Raw genomic sequence first — 17,668 nt, forward strand, 5'->3', positions numbered from 1 at the left:
AGTAAGCGCATCCATTTTAATGTATCAGGAGTCATTAATTCCATATTATGCATTAAATCTCTGAATTTTTGCCGTAATAGGAGCGCTAACTGGGTGTATTTACTCTCTGATTTCCTACCCACACCCCATCCTCTGCTCCCCTACAGGTGTAATTACAACTTCATCTAATCATGCAATCTAAATCATACAAGATCACTCTTAAATGCAGGTGACCTCGATACGTCATCCCGCCTTCTGTGTCTGCTGCCATTCATTCTACGGGGATATATTATTATTTGTCTCCAGTACCTTGTTCTCCTGTGGGGTGAAGGAGAGGGTAAAGGTGGTAGACAGTCCCGGTGCAACCCTGCTCCTTGCATCCTCTGGTCCGTCCACACGGAAGTAATTGGACTCCTGCTGCTCCAGCTTCACCTGTCGTGGGACCTTGACCAAATAAAAATATATATATATTAGCGCACAAATTTGACAAAATTTCAAACCCCACACAGCAACAAACACAGAGCCAGGTGTACACACACACACACACACACACACACACACACACACACACACACACACACACACACACACACACAATCAAGTGATGATTTATTCATTATTACTGGATGGTGTCTTGTACAAATTACAGTGATAAATCTCCTCCAATCCCCCATGACCTTTTCCAATCATTTTGCACCCCATACACACAACCCCACTCCATGACCCACACACACGCGCACGCACACCCACACACACAAACACACACAAACACACACACACAAAACATATAGTAAACCTTTTTTTTCTCTGTGAAAGTTGGACTATTTCTGTCGTTCCATTTCACAGCTGATCTTCACCAAATCATCAGTGCATCATGGTGTTGTCACTTTTTACGTAGTCAACACTCTCTCACACACACACACACACACACACACACACCTTGTCTCTGTTGTGGAACAGTAGAGGTAACTTATAGGTCTGTGCAGGAGTGAAGTTCTGGAAGACGAGCTCTGATGGGTAGGGCTGGAAGAGCGGCTGAACAACAACAAAACACAACAGAGTACTCATTACCACCTCTGTTATTGTGTAACAGGGAATATCACTGTTTATGTCATTGTGGTTGAAGTCTCACACACACACACACACACACAAACATTTACAGACACATTCAAACACACTCAATGAATTCCTCTGACTTCTTGGGTATGGGTACTCATGAATGAATACACTGCCACACGGAAGCATATGATATTTCCATGTACTTTCTGTTTAACCTGTTAGAAGAAGCATTACGTTCAGGTTATTTTAAGATATTGACAACATGCACGGTACAATCAGTCAATGAATTGCTTTTTAAAGGATAAAGGTTCGACACTTTGGGAAATAAAGCTCATTTGTTCTCTGGTCAAGATTTGATGAGAAGATTGACACCACTCTCTTATGTGTCCATTGAATCTGAAGCTACAGCCAGCAGTGTGTTCACGTGCTCTGTATAAAGACTGAAAGACAGGAAAATCCTGTAAGATGGCAAACTGCCCTTTTTAACGATACAATGTGTTAATTGGTGAGCTTTAGAGGTGCAGGGAAGGTGGGATTTTAAAATCTTTCAGGCAGTCAGGCCAGCTGTTTCCCCATTTCCAGTCATTACGTTAGGTTAAGCTAACCGGCTCCTGGCTCCAGCTTCATATTAAACAGACAGACAGACACGGGGGCTGTGTGGATCTTTTCACCTAATGCTCGGAAAGAAAGAGAATGACCATGCTTCTTAAAAAAGGTTGAACCTTTAATCCATATTTTAAAACGCATATGTGGAAACTATGCCCTCTTAAACTTAACTTGAGTCGGTTTCATTCCTCCTCCATCACTGCCACTGTCATAGATTTTTTTTTAATGCTGTACTGTATATTAAAGTGTGCAACTTTATGGCTTCCAGGATGACCTGAAAAAGATCCTGCCTGTCATTGCTCCTGCAGTGGCCCACAGTGGGGGGCGTGGGGGGAGGATTCACATTTGCATATTGGACAAGTCAACAAACAAAAAAAATGTGACCAGGGCAGATGCAAAAAAATGGCTGCTCTTAATTATGATGAGGCGGCATTTAGCAATTTAATAGACGTTTCACAAACTTTTGATGGTAATTTGCTCCGAGCCCTCCCGTTGAATTCGGACTCTAAAAGTACAGAGCGCTCAGTCACTTTGGTTGCCCTTTGCCCATCAATTAGTGTCTGCTGACTCAGGAGAAGCAGCTTTGGTATAATGTCAATGACCTTAGCAGATAGCACATGCTCTTCATGCAGGGGATTCTTTAAGCTATAATGAGAAGTTTGAATGTGGCTGGCCTCATCTATGGACGTATATATGACCTGGCTAAATGTTAAACTGTAACTGGTGCTAAAGTGTGTGCCTACAATACAAATGCTTCTACGGTAGAGTATACTGTGAGTACAGTAACGCAGGGACATTTTATAGAAGCCTTTATTTTATACCTTTTTATGTCCATATGTTTCAAGCATATTTTCTATGGCCGGGAGGTCGACACAAAGCACTGATCGGTACTGGTTTGCTACGAATCAAGAATATTTCAATTCAAACCACTTTGAGGTTGTTCAAGGTGTCATTTACTTTGTGATGCGTAGTCTTGCTCATGTCAAGTAGTTCCAGGATGCGAGGCGGGGGCATGTTGTCGGTGTTGGCCAGGCGCTCCTCTGTAGACTGCAGCATCTCCTGAGTGTATTCCGACGGAGTCACCTGCAAACACAGCAGCTCAGGCTATTATCTGGCCTGCACTGACAGACTGTTTCATGTCTCCTAATTCAGCAGTGACGAGGCACCACATCAAACAAGACTTTATAGAGACTAATAGAGAAAATAGGGGTGGGGAGATCATGAGCACAGGCGCTGCAGACTGTGAACCTTAAAGCTGTCAGCGATGACACAAACGTGCATGTGAATGAAGCCTGTAGTTAATATCCTCTACACACAATCCTCTGGCACCTCTTAATCATTGCCCCAGAAGCAGGAAAACATCTAACTGCACTTAGCCTATATTTCAAGGTTGGGACAGAAGGACGTCAGCTCAAAATCCAAATGAATATTGTAGTGGAGGGGGTTATTGTACATTAATTATTCAATAACTGCCAGTTAAGTGTGTATTATTAAGAAACAACAAAGTTGCTTGAGTAAAGACTACTCTTTAAAATGATAAGTTGTGGAATTAATGTGGATTCTCTTTAGATGGGGACTTCTCCTGAAGTGTAATCATTTTGTGTCCACGTGGAGGAATGCCAGGCATAACAGCCGACAGAACTTTGAACACAACGCCGAGAGATGTAATACTTGCACTGCTGTGTTGGTAAATGTTACACATTATTGTCATATCATATTTACATTGTTTATTACTAACTTAACCATGTATTATGCTTTGCACTAGACACAGAAATAAGGAGGACTACTGACAGAAATATTTAAGATATTAATTGATCATTCATGGAAATATTTTGTTGTTGTTTTATACAGACTATGAACAAAGAAAGGTTTGTTGGATGATTACAAATGAAATGAATGAAAATAACTGCATGTAAAGTAAAAAAGTACTTCTTACTCTTGTCACCTTGTACAAACACAGGCAGCCACGCCTAAAATTGCTGAGCTGCAACAAAACACTGCAGTCGGATATTGATTTTTGTTCCCATATTAGAAGCCAAGGTAATTCGTAGGCTAATCTGCCATTTGAAGCAGCTTCTTTTAAAAAAAAAAAAACAGTTTCAAGGTCGGATTCATTTGAGCTGGGTACTTCTTATTCTGCATGAAGTTACAACGTGACGTGATATCCTCACCCCTTTTGGCTTGAGATGCACTTCACTCTTCTCCGACTTTGTTCTTGAAGGAAACTGAATGTCTGCCATTGTTTTGTCACCTGCAACAAAAAAAGAGAGAGGAGAGGAGATGTATCATTAGGCACTAGATTGCGCTAATTAAGTGCCCATTTTATACTAAATGCGCAATTATTGAAGGCAGTGGTTTCCCCTGATGTGATGCTAACTAACCTAGCTAATAGTTACTAACTAGTTCAACGGTAGTTAAATGCTCGTGCGCAAAGTTTAACGTTAGTCCCCAACACCTCGCTCCTTCAGCATGAAAGTACTTATGCTAAATGTTACTTTCGGTAATTTACACGGTAATTTGCACAGGTAGACAACACGTTAAATGGCTGAAGAAAGGTAATATATTGTATTGCCAAAGTCTTCAATGGCCATTTTGACTCCATATGACGTTTAATGTAGCTACCTAACCTAACTGTTCAGGTTCCTAGCTAAATGCGTCTCTAAAGTCTAATTTACCACGTAACTTACCAGTTCAACCTGTCACAGGTATACAAAATAAAAAGTAAAAATAAAAAGTCATAAACTAAACGTAGTACTAACCTAACACTCGAGGAATATATAAATATGTCTTGCTAACGTCAAGTTAGGAGCCGTTTAAACACCGAGCCGGCACCACCTTGTTGTAGTTTGTTGCCTTGGTAACACGGCAGCAACCTCCCAATAAACTGCTTCCTGGTTGGCTGCGACAAAGCCGCTTCAAACATGGTGCGCAGGCGTGAGGTAAGTACCCTGAATTACCTTCAGGGCTAACTACTACTTACTATTTCCTTTAAATTTCCTTCAAATTAGAGACACATAAGAATGGGATTTTCTAGAGCTTTTGTATTGGAATACAGTTTTCATTCACCGGAAGTTTGCTCTTATTTTGAAGTATTTTACCGTAATGTCTAGTACAAACGCGTCCCGAAAAAAGTGAGAAAACGGGTTGAACTGTCACAGCAGCGCAGTTAAGACCGTTAGAAATCTGTCACTGAGAGAAACGGTACATTGATTCGGCCGCTAACTGACACTAACGTTCAATAACAACCGCTATCAATACCTTCAGTTGAGAGTAAATGTGTCTCCCTAAACTAATACTAATACTCAGACATTCATAATCGGCTGTTGTTGACCGGCAAATCAACTTTTGCCGTAAATTAGATATATTACTGGCAACGCATGCCGTTACAGTTCTCATGGCCTTTTTTTTTTTTTTAGAAAATCCTTTCAGAGTTTATATATTTAAACTTCTTTGTAAAAAAAACACAAAAATAGGGGTTGTGCTTGTACATTTACACTTGTGAATAGGAAGTTTGGCAAAGATAATTATTAAATTAACGTTCGGTAAATTAACGTTCGCTCACGACGGCACACCGAGGTCATTGACTCCAGGTGGTGCTGTGGAATTAGCGGCCTGACCTCAGTTGACTAGTCTCTTAAACGACACTTAATACTTTATTAAATGATAAAATACTGAAATATTAAAATAAATATCTAGCAATTCAACTCAAAGTGTTATCACTTCCATATTTGTATTCATATTATGAATGCAACAGAACTTGCAGAGGACTTTACACGGGAACAAAGTGTCTGCCACAACCACCGTTATATTTCTGATCTGGTGTGTTTGTGCGTTTTCAGGTCACGACTCTGATGACGTATATTGTGCATCATCTACACAACTACACTCTCAACACCTGCCATCTCCTCCCTTAGCAATACTAGAGTGAAGGCGCCATTTGGGTGCAGAAACTCTACAGAAACTCACCATTTGGGTGCAGAAAACTCACACGAACATCTACGGAATATTTTATTGATTTATTTATAAATATTACTTGTATAATATTACAACAATTCACATGCCATGTCCCTGGATTCTGATTTGCTCATTCAACAACATATCCTATGCTTCATGCTTCTTTTCAGGAGCTGGTGCCGATGTGGAGCTGGGAGACTCGGACGTCGTGTCTCATCTCTGGGGTTGTTCTGCGCGAGAGAAGACGAACAGGAAGTAGACAAAACAACATTTTGTGCTTTCTCTGCAATCACTTTCATTCTTTCCTTCTAACCCATGAGTCAGCACTTTGAATTGTTGCGCAGCCTCTGTGTGTGTGTGTTTGTGTGTGTGTGTGTGTGTGTGTGTGTGTGTGTGTGTGTGTGTGTGTGTGTGTGTGTGTGTGTGTGTGTGTGTGTGAGAGAGAGAGAGAGAGAGAGGAGGAGAAGTTATTATAGCCTACAATATGTTTCAGTCCATCGTTTTGAGGTGTTTAACCAAACCCAGTGACTCAAAGCGCATGCTTGTTTATCAGTTGTTGCTGATCTTATATAATTTCCCTCATCTTGCCAGTTTGTCTTTCCCCTCATTGTTTCCCCCTCTGTTCCCTGCCCTGCCTCTGTCAGTGAACGGATCATTGAGCTGCCCAGCCTGGTAGAAAATTGGATTTAGTCTTCTTCAAAGGGACCGGCAGTTCGGCGTAGGCCCCGCCCCTTCGCCCTGTACGCAGTGACGTCGGCGCGCATCACGCGCTCTCCGCCACCGTCCGCCGCCGAGTCTCCATCGGCCGCTCCGGCTCCACCGCCCTGAACTCAGCACGGGCAGCGTCCGTAAAAAAAAGCGACACAGACAGCGTGCTATCTATCACTTATAGGTTGGTCCCGCTTTCGTCGTCCGACATGGAAGCGGAAGCCTCATCCACCTCCAGTCGGTGCAGGTAAGACAGATAAGGCTGGATGTTGGTGGACCGGAGACCAATGAGCGTCATGGTTGTCAAGGCTACCTTGTAGCCTAACTAATTATGTTCAAGCATTCCGAGGATTAGCAGCCTCTATAAGGGTATCCCTTTCCAAGAGGGCGCCTCTCACTCGGAAGTATAGTCGTGTGTTACAGGCGGTGGATGTGTTCTTCCTGTCGAATTCATTTCGTTGAGACACACCTCTGCCGCTCACTTAACAGGTCGGTCTTCTTTTTCTAGTTCACTGACAGCTGCGCAGCTACAGACCGCCCGTGGCCCGTCCCGCTCCGCTCCCTGCTCGCGTGTCTGAATATTTAAAACAAAGTTCCTGGCAGCACCATGGACAGCTCCGCGAGAGCCAGAGTCAGCACGAGCTCATTTCCTGCACTTCCTGCCTTTCATCTGTTGTGACATAATGCGAAGGCTATACTGTGACCTGGCAAGATCATTCAGAGTGATCACTACATATATATATATATATATATATATATATATATATATATATATATATATATATATATATATATATCTACTAAGAATGGCAAAATAATCTGCAAAAATCTTAATGTATAGGGTAAAACTAGCCTGTTATTACTATTTCCATATTCCAACATTATTCTAAAATGATCCCGATATCTATTTATTGGAATGTATGACTATCACGAGCATTCGTTACATATTTGCATTAACTTCTTTGACATGTTTTGGTGACATTTGTCATTTGATCTTTTATGTATCTTTCATTTGGCTCAAGTTAGGGTAAAGTTTTAATAAACCTAGGGCGGTGTGAATTTAATATATACATGTACACAGCCCTACTTTGATCCATAGGTGTACTCAAATACTTAGCTTCAGTTACTTGCTATAGCTAAGGCAGACCTATGCATATTACAGAATCCTGGTGTACAAGAACAAACCGAAACGTTCTATTAAACATCATGAAATGCTAACACAGTTGTGGAAATAACAGAAGCTATAGCTAAAAAAAGCTAGCATCCATTTTGTGTAAACTGTTTAATACAGCAGATATTCCTGCCACCCACAGGCCACAAACAACAAGATGACTGTTGCTGATTTGAGAGGTTATATGTTGTTGTGTTTTAATGAAAGGGGGTTGTCGCCTTACACAACCTAAATTGCTCTGGTCCATTCCCCGCCTGACACCCACAGTCATTCTGCGTACGAATCACACAACAGAATGGCAGAAGTCACACCTGTAAGTCTGCCTGGTTGTGAGTGTGGTTGTGTGTAAAGCTGCCATTGCCACCTGAAGAATTATGTAAAGGTCGACCTCTGCAACTGACAGGCCAGCAATGGCGGCCATACAACAATTGTGTCACAGTAGAATACATTGATTACGTGTATTGATAATTCTTCCACGGATTTTAATACAGAAACACACTTCCGCTTTGTTTTTTTCTTGACAACGCTTTAATGACTCAGCCAGTCACCACCCGGATATTTAATTTGAGCATTTGTCACATTCATCACTTTGACTTTACCCCATCTCTAGTGCCTCTAGTCTCTAGGAGCTGAATATTTAAAAAACAGGGAAAAAAGAGCAACAAGGAGAAAATGTATAATGATTGAACACCCGTCTCTCTCCTGCAGATTGGCTCGGTGAAGGCTGAAGCCTTAAGTGTCATTGTGTTATAATAACAAAGCTCGAGGCACAGAGGGATGATTGACAACGTTATAGCTTTACGACCAGATTTATAACAAGAATTACAGACCGTTTCAGACTTTGTATAATGTAGTACCTCAAGGCTTTTCCAATGGAATCAACATCCCTGATAAATAATTTGGGAGGTACATGGCAAAGTAAAAACCCATTAGTGTGTTGACCAATGTTGTATTTGTTCTTTGTTTTTACACAATGTACTTTTCCGTGCACGTTTACTCCGGCATTTCCAAGTGTCTTCCCCTCTTGGTATCATGACAATGAGCAGTAGCTTGGTATGAGTTGGCTTATTTGTCACCATGACCAGGAAATCCTGCAGTGGATTATTCCAATAATATAACATGGTATGTTTCACCCTTTGTGACATTAAAATAATGCAACAAAAAATACATTGACAGGACGCTGAATGAAACTGACTGTTCTGGACGACACTGTTTTACTTTTTAACTGGAAGTTAAAAAAAACAATCAGTAGAACCTGTTGCCTGTTGCCAGCGCTGTATGTTGCCCTTAAATGAGCTGTAATTTAGTTTATGCTCCTGTTCACTCTCTGTGGTGAACTCTTTTATATATATATATATATTTTTTTTTTAAATATAAAATCCTTTAGGAATTCCACAGTGGGGAAACTATTCTATGCATTTTACCCATCCTTAGTAATGAAGGAGCAGTGAGCTGCTGTGAAGGACTGGGGCTTCAGTGTCTTGCTCAAGGACACTTCAACATGAAACTATGGAGAACAGGGATGAACTGGCTACCTTGTGGTTTCAGGACGACCACTCTCCCATGAACATGATAACTTCCATTGTACAAAAGTACAAAGTACACAGACATAAAACGTCATTAATAAATACATGGAGAAATGCCTGTACTTTCGTGGAAATGTTTACGGTACGCCGTTAACAGGTTACGCTGCGCATGCACGACTCGACGATTCTTTGCGTTTTGTTAAAAGCCTCCGTGAGATCTCTGTGAGGTCTTTTCTGCGGTTGCGTCTCTCAAAACAGAATATAGATCTAAGCTCAACATTGAGCATGAATTGAGAGCGGCCGTATCAAATCTACAACCCCGTTTTAAAAATATTTGTAGGGGAAAGCAGCTCACTGCAGCCACTAATACTGATACAAAGTGATGCTCACATATCTGCACTCATTTCGTTTTGCACAGGTTGAACATTATTGTTATTATCTTGAAAATATATTCAGTGCAAAACAGGTTATTTGCAGCCACAATAAGTCTTTTTTTTGCCAAATATTAGTTATTTTTTGCACAGATACAACTTTATTTGCAATGTTCTAACAACATTTCTATGATTTATGGTTTGGTACTATTTAACATGAATCAATATCCATCACATTGTTTCCAGATACAGTTACGAAGAGTATAAGGAGACTGCAGACTGGCTGCTGGCCCAGACAGAGCAGCGCCCCAAAGTAGCCATCATCTGCGGTTCAGGCCTGGGCGGCCTGGCCAACCTGCTGGGTGACAAGCAGGTGTTCAAGTATGAGGACATCCCACATTTCCCCACCAGCACTGGTAAGTTGCCTCTGACAAATTGCACATTATCTGAAACTCATGTGTTTGGAAACTGTACACAAGGATGCAGCTGCTCATACATGAATGTGTGCCGTGCAGTGCCGGGCCATGCTGGGCAGCTGGTGTTCGGGAGGCTGCAGGGCCGCGAGTGTGTCTGCATGCAGGGGCGATTCCACTTCTACGAGGGCTACGACATACACACGGTACGCTACAGTACATTCTGCTTTTGGTACTTTTTTGGGGGGTTCTGCGAGCACAGCGTTATCGCTAAAGGTGAGCTGTAAATAACCAGAATGAACTGTTTAAAAAAAAGATTTGAAGTCTACGGCCATACTATTATGTTATAATTATGTTATAATAACTATACTAGTTTAGATGCCACGGTCAGCATGCTTACAGTGAAAATGCTAACATGCTCCCGTCTTCGTTTAGCATGTTAGCATGCTAACATTTTCTAAATTAGCCCTACTACAGCCGAGGCTGATGGGAATATCATTCATTTTGCAGGCATTTAGTCCAAAATTGTAAACATTAAAACAACAACATTGAGATTATGACCCGACGATGATGCCAGAGGAAAATTCAGGGTATCATCAAATCTTCAAGCAGTCCATTTAAAGTCATCGTGATATGCAGTCTCTGGACAAAAATGGTGGACCTATGACGATTGCCATCCATGACGCTAGCATGGCTAAAACATTATGTGTTGTAATCTTAGAATTACATTGTTTGTATACTAGATTGAACTACGTTAGTGTTCGTCATGCTGGAAGTACATTCATTAATTGATAACTTAAAATTCAATTTGAATGACATCCTCGTGACCTTGTTGGTGCCGTAATGCAGAGATTAGGATAAACATTCACAGCTTCCATCCGGTGTAGGCCTAATCATTAAACCACGGATATGTGCAAACACTAACTTTGTTGTTTGTGTAGAGGGAGGCTCTTTAGACACAACATTTATTTTGTGCCACATAAATTCTTTATTTTGAGTTCCATTTAGAACATTGACCCAGTGATAAATGAAGATACAGTATTTGTAATTATTACATTATTTTGGTTTTGAAAATTTCACAATTTAAATTCAGAACAGCTCAAACTTTCTTTACATGCCCTTTCTGAGAAAACTATACTCTCAGAGACATTTAAGTTTTTATCTCATCCTCAATCAGGATTTCATAATTGATATAAAGTTGTGTAAACTTGATATATATATATATATATATATATATATATATATATATATATATATATATATATATATATATATATATATATTATAGCTCACAACTGGCTATAAATTGACTCTGTGTGTTGAATGATCAGCTGCAGCATCATGATGACAGTGAGAAAACCACCCAGTGTGTCATAGTGTGGATACAAGACTGGCCTTTGGCCTCTGGAGACACTGTATCCTGGTTTTATTTCTTTTTACCATCTGGGATGTGCTATCATATAAAATGAACCATATAACCCCACTGAATCATAAAATCCAGTTTCATACATACAGTAATAGAAAGCCAGATGCATTATGACCCTCCTGTATCCTGTCGGGACTTTAGACAGAGACATAATGGATGAAATTCCTCCATGTTGAACCACCATGTGAGTTGAATTTGAAAAGATTGGTTTCTGTCCAAGCCAACTGAGGTACATTTTCACCAGACAATATTACCAATATACTACTCAGAAAATCAGATGAGAATCATTTTTTATAAGCAACACTAGCAGAGTGACGTACAATTTCATCAAACTAAAACAAAGATATTGCCTAGATATTAATGATATTAACTATGAAACAAAATTGAAATCATACCCTCTAAACTAAAAAGAAATCTGGTTGTAATTGAAATCGAACACCATGACCAAGCTTGTTTACAAGATATTTAGTCAATGCTGAGTTATAGAGGAAACCATAAAGTGCACTTTCGGGTTGGATGGGTAAAACAACACTGAATGGAAATCTATTGACTCTTTCATACAATGAATAATTCATGAACAGTTACTGATTGGTTTCGGTTACACTTACAATTTACACCTTCGACTGGACTGAAAACAAATACAACATGAAGCAAAATAACATCATACAACGAAAATGATATTAAATAATAATAAAAGCATTTCAACTTACACTCAACACACAAGGCAGGTTTAGCACCTTATTGCACTTTTTTCAAGCTTTATTATTTTTTTTTCAGTCTGTATTAAATTCATCCAAAACTTTGCTCGATGGTCAAACACCCCTCAAAACTTATGACAAACCCATCCGCCTCAGCACTACACTTTGCAGTTAGTGCTAATTAGCATATATTAGCATGCTAACACACTAAACAGGTTTAATGTGGTGAACATTACACCAAAATGTAAATGCTACAAATAAGCAATACAATGCTCAACATGAAGATAGCATTGTCATTGTTGGCATGTTGGCGTGCTGGCGCTAGCATAAAGCATTAAGTATCTAATTCCCAGGGTCTTATGTTCCCCGACTTAAACTCCTCTGACCATCACTCCTCCAGGAGACCTTTCAAAGGGTTTTATGTTCTCAGCAACATTTTCCGCCGTAGCCCAAATGTTCAATGTGTGTTTCTGAGGGTCAGTTATGTTGAAATCACCCACCTACAGCTAATAGTCTACTGACGTTTACCAATAGTCCAAGAAAACTACGCCCTCAGATTTTCCACAGTGTCTGAGTGGATTTTTACGATTAAAACTACATCCCCCTTCGATCATTTGCAATTTAAACTACTAAGACAGCCCTTACCCATCTCCTACAATGAGGATCCACAGGAAGGAACCTCAAACGATCACCTCCCGGACCCTAAGTCGCTAGGATGTCTGTACACTCTTAATCTTGTTCTTTTTCAAGTTCTGTTTTTTTCTGTGTGGCTTTTTCTTTTCCTTTCTTTCGTCTCATCAAAATCATCAAACTCATTGACTGAAAACTAGCTCACACGGACAAATATGTCTATTGCCACCCAAGAGCCTTTTGGGTAATAATTGAATCAGGTCAACTCTTTATTAACAGCTCACTGAGCTACCATTGACATATGCAGCTTACTGCGCTTACATTCCATCCCTGAGACGGCCAAAAGTCAACTTACAACACAGTCCACTGTTACAATATGCAAAAACGCATATAAAAACAGGCCAGGAATCCAAAATGACAGCGCTGACCTTATCGAGAAACCCGTGGTACTTGGAAACATTTCTGCATTAACTAGCAAATCACTTTCAGAGGCAATTCGAGCAGCAGACAAACGTAAAAAATAGAAACAGCAATTTCAAAATGTGACTGCAGTGAGAAGTGGCGTTAGTAGTCATTAACGGGCCATCAGCTGCCCCTATGAAACTCAGTGCAGAACCACGATTGTTTCAGTCATGCACAGTTCAACAATAATAATAGTCTACGGTCTACTGACATCAGTGTATGCAGAAGGCGTCCCTTTTAAATTATTTCCTTTCTCATGTGATGCATTTTCTCCTCTGTGACCCCCATCTTGTAACTCCCATTTGTAAAAAAAAAAAAGAAAAAATCTGACACACATCAACGCAATAAAAGAGCAACATTATCTGTCTCTGAAGCACAGCGCGTTTGTCACTCCAGGTGACGTTCCCGGTGCGAGTCTTCTCCCTGCTGGGCGTGGAGACCGTGATCGTGACAAACGCAGCGGGGGGACTCAACGGCAGCTACGACGTGGGAGACATCATGCTCATTAAGGACCACATCAACATGCCGGGCTTCGCGGGGCAGAACCCGCTCTGCGGGCACAATGACGACAGGTACGGCAACAAACATGATTATTCTACAATATGCACTGTTGCTGTTATTTTTGGTAGTTGTAGCTTTTTCATCATGCCTACTACTATGATTATTTTCTGTCATATGCATTGAATGTGCTGTAACTCTGTGACGTTGTTCATTCTGTACACATGACATATATTGTATTTCTGTCCATCCGGGTTGAGGAATCCTCCTCTGATGCTCTCCCTGAGGTTTCTTCCCTTTTTTGGGGGAGTTTTTCCTGAATCGATGTGAGGTCCCGGGACAGAGGATGTCATATGCAGATTGTAAAGCCCTGGAATTTGTGATTTTTGGGCTTTACACAATATATTGAATTGAATTGAAATGCCAGTGCAGGACTATGAGAGTGAAACTTGTGCATTGGCCACATCTTTGTCCCAATCGTTCATTTAATATGTCTCCAGGTTTGGGCATCGCTTCCCTTGCATGTCAGACGCGTATGACCGCGAGCTGAGGGCTCTGGCTAAGCAAACAGCAGAGGAGCAGGGCTGCAGCAGCTTCCTGCAGGAAGGGGTTTACTGCATGCTGGCTGGACCGTCATACGAGACCATTGCAGAGTGCAAACTCCTGCAGATGCTGGGGGCTGACACTGTGGGTTAGTACAGCTCTCTTGTGCTCACTTAAATGGATACTGATGCGTCTCGAAAGTGCAATCGACAACAGCTTGGGGCTATTTAAATGAATATGAATTCATAGTTTGGACAAGAACAGATAAAACGCTCTGAACAAATACAAACAGCATTAGAATTTTGCAGTCATAACCCCTTCTGGAATAGGAAACATTTTAATAAATAGGCCCAGATGGTAGGTCTGGATTATTTTAGCTTCAATATTCAGATAGAGAGCCTCTTCGTCGGTAACGTCAGTGCAGGTTAGAGCTTCACTGATGTTGCACATATATTTTTACACCGTGTGCTGATATTGTACACTGGCGCCTTGCACCAAAAGAGCTATCTGAATTGTGCTTTATTTAAAAAATGTTGTATTTTGCAATATGACCTAATGAGCTATTATAGGAGTTATTTGTGCCTCTCATGTAATAGAAGAATCAAACAGTATGGTCCAACTGCAAGCCTGGCTTGTATATAAACTCTTGAAATGAAGTATAACACTCTTACAAGTCTCACAATTTTGTAAAAGTACAATACTAAATCACATAATTGATTATCATTGTATAATTATTATTATGCCCATGATTATGTCAGTGCACCTGAAACAGACTCCTCCCCTCTGTCCAGGTATGAGCACAGTGCCAGAGGTGGTGGTGGCTCGTCACTGTGGCTTGCGTGTCCTGGGTCTGTCCCTCATCACCAACAAGGTCGTGACAGATTACGACAGCGTCGAGAAGGCCAACCACGAGGAGGTGCTGAAGACCACCGAGCGCAGAACCCAGGACCTCCAGAGGCTTGTCAGCAACCTCATCACCAAGATCTAGTCAGACAGAAAATATTTCCAGCCTTATAATGGAGTCGTTGGTGACTATAGATTTGAACAAAGGGTAAAAAATGAGGTGCAAATGTTGAAAGGGTCAAGTGTCTCCAAAATCTGTATGTGAAAAAAGGGTGTTTTTGCATTTGAGTCCAAATCCAGAGTACTTTGCTAGCTACTTGTGATTATAGTCATTCCCTCATTTATGATATATCCCAGGTCATGGATCAGTAAATGTGATAGGGACTCAGTGGTGGCTGTTGTACAATCCCCACCGGTGTGTATTTCTATCCAGCGTTTGTGCTGCTGGGTTGTTCGGGTTTCCCCTCCATACTACGTAGTAGGAAAGACTGGGACTCTCTGACGATGTATTTGAGTACGTCTAAATAATATAATGAATGTAAGACAATTCTGTGGTAAGTTGATGCTGCTCGCAACTAATGATTACTCATAGACCCACAACTCTTTGACATTTAACCCACCGGGACGATTGTGCCATGGTTAGTTTTTTTTTGTTTTATATTGCCTCGTCTCTCGATGATTATCTATAATTAAGGCCTGTAGGATGATAGCCTCCATTATTTATCATTACATTTAATATATGGTTACTTGCTGCATGTCTTTTTTGCCTTTAGCAAAGTATGCAACTACCACTATGTAAGCTTTGCTGAAATCTTAAATTGTATTCCCCATGTGCACCTTGACATGTTTGTTGCTTGGATAGAGAGAAAAAAAACAGCCTATTACTTCTCCAACAGAGTCTTGGATGTGAAATTCACGTACTAACGGTTGCTAATTAGAAAGAGAATAATATAATTGTGATCAAAAAGGATCAGTGGGACCAGCTGGAAACCTGCTTTCCTTCATCTTGTGATTGCTTGTTATTAACAATGTACAATACATTTATTAAATCAAATAATTTTAGCTATAAATCATAGTGAGTATATTTACAGATCAAATCAGAGTTGCTTATTTTTGAAGAAGACAAATTACGTATTTTAAATATTTAATGTATTTATATTTATAGTGTTGACATGGCACGCCAATCCCAATCCTTTAAGGATCTCCATTTAAAAAAGGCAATGGAGTTTTAGCTGAAAAGCCTGAGTTTCAGGCTGAAAGAAATGCCTGAAGTGAAAGGCTAATCTGGTCAAGCAGTAGTGATGTATGAAGGTTTTTCTTGGGTGGATTGCATTTGGATCCCTTTTATTTGTACACCAAGAGACCACAGCAGTGTAATATCAGGGAGGGCTGTAATACCTGGCCCTGCAGTGTTCAATCTTCTCCGCTACGATCCGGAACCTCCTGCCAGGTCCCCTCGACCGTCTTATCCATTTGAGCTGCAAAGGCCGGAGAAATCCTCAAGCGGCAGTCCACCCTCTTCCACCGTTTATCGGGCTCCACATCAAGATGCTCGTGGGACATAGGGGAATTCCACCCAGAGTGAAGCCTGGCACACAGTCGAAATGTAAAATCAGAAATGTAAAATCAGAATTCAAACTCCTCCATATACACAATAAACATAATCTTGTTATTTGCACACAAGTTATTCATTTTAAGATGCACTTTCCATGCTCACTATTTGACTGTATGGGCACAACTCCACGTTGCATTTAATTTCCTTGTTCTTTGTGAAGTCTTCCAAACGATTGCATTTACTAGACGGAATAACTATGTCATGTGTTAATCTTATTTACTGTGTCTAGGTCTCAGGTTAGACTCTAATTCACAAACAAACTATAAACTACTATGTCTCTATATTTGGACATACAATGCTTTATTTTAATACCTAATGTTGCTGCTGTCAAATAAAAACTTGCAGATTTGGACGCTGGTATTTTCTGTCATGGGTGAGTGTACGGGTGTATTTGCGTGTGCGTGCGAGTGACTTAGTGTGTACCGGGTTAAGTCACCTGACGTGGCTGTTTTCAAGGAGAAACCGAGTTCCTTCCAACCATAATGATGATCAGTGGACGGGGCGATCTGAAGGGAAGGGAGGTTCAGGAGAAGCACAGACACTCGCCTCCCTCTATCCTCAGCCTCTCTCCTCCCAAACCTTCACTTTAAACACACTTTGAACCGACGAGGCCCGCTGTGCGACTGAGATGAAGTGGAAACGGCTGTACCGCGCCCCCGCTTCCCTTTTTCTGATCCATTATTCACCTGCGCAACGACACGCAGAGGTGCAGCCCACTGTGGAGCTGAAATATTCACACGCATGAACGAGGCGGCGCGAACGCAACACCTTCCACTGGGCTGGATTGCACGTGCAACTCACGGGGAGACGGGCGCGTATAGGACGCAAATTCAGCGGGCTGCCCTGCTTTGAATAGGCGGGAAGTGTGTCGACCAGACACACACAAATGAAGACAAGTAGGGGGGAGACTAAAGAGAATAAGAGAAGGGAATGGCGAGTGTTTGACTCGGCAGCGCCTGCAGGCTGGCGAGATCCATCTGTTGCCAGTGTGCCAACCCGAACCCAAAGCCAGCTATTGATTATTACAGGGTGGAAAGAGCAGCTGAGGAAATACAGCGGGACAGCTCTGCTGAGTTCACGCTCTTAAACACTTGGCACACACACACACACACACGCACATACACGCACACGCTGCTCGCGTGCACTGCTCATGTACCCGAGCTCGC

General features: G+C 41.3%; 2 protein-coding genes across 3 annotated transcripts in view; one reads left to right on the top strand and one right to left on the bottom strand.

The window, feature by feature from the left end:
* hydin (HYDIN axonemal central pair apparatus protein) overlaps positions 1-4,567 on the bottom strand; it is a gene marked incomplete at both ends in the record, with an annotated part of 66,572 nt that extends 62,005 nt beyond the window's left edge. The window contains 5 exons of the mRNA XM_079224093.1: positions 289-423; positions 919-1,014; positions 2,602-2,727; positions 3,816-3,895; positions 4,498-4,567. Coding sequence (XP_079080219.1) covers positions 289-423; positions 919-1,014; positions 2,602-2,727; positions 3,816-3,895; positions 4,498-4,567 — 507 coding nt within the window. The remainder of the gene's footprint in view (positions 1-288; positions 424-918; positions 1,015-2,601; positions 2,728-3,815; positions 3,896-4,497) is intronic.
* A 1,889-nt stretch (positions 4,568-6,456) lies between these two features.
* Positions 6,457-16,825, top strand: pnp6 (purine nucleoside phosphorylase 6). Of its 2 annotated transcripts, XM_079223737.1 has the most exons (6): positions 6,457-6,553; positions 9,621-9,790; positions 9,890-9,993; positions 13,400-13,575; positions 14,002-14,192; positions 14,836-16,825. In XM_079223737.1, the coding sequence occupies exons 1-6, from the start codon at positions 6,516-6,518 to the stop codon at positions 15,030-15,032; spliced, it is 876 nt and encodes a 291-aa protein (XP_079079863.1). In that variant the 5' UTR covers positions 6,457-6,515; the 3' UTR covers positions 15,033-16,825. The 2 variants fall into 2 exon arrangements, with proteins under 2 accessions (XP_079079863.1, XP_079079864.1); XM_079223738.1 differs by lacking the exon at positions 6,457-6,553 and having other exon boundaries at positions 9,636-9,790; positions 13,378-13,575.
* The last annotated feature ends 843 nt before the right edge of the window (positions 16,826-17,668 follow it).

This window comes from Taurulus bubalis (genome assembly GCF_910589615.1).
Source record: "Taurulus bubalis genome assembly, chromosome: 9".
In the NCBI taxonomy this organism is placed as follows: domain Eukaryota; kingdom Metazoa; phylum Chordata; class Actinopteri; order Perciformes; family Cottidae; genus Taurulus; species Taurulus bubalis.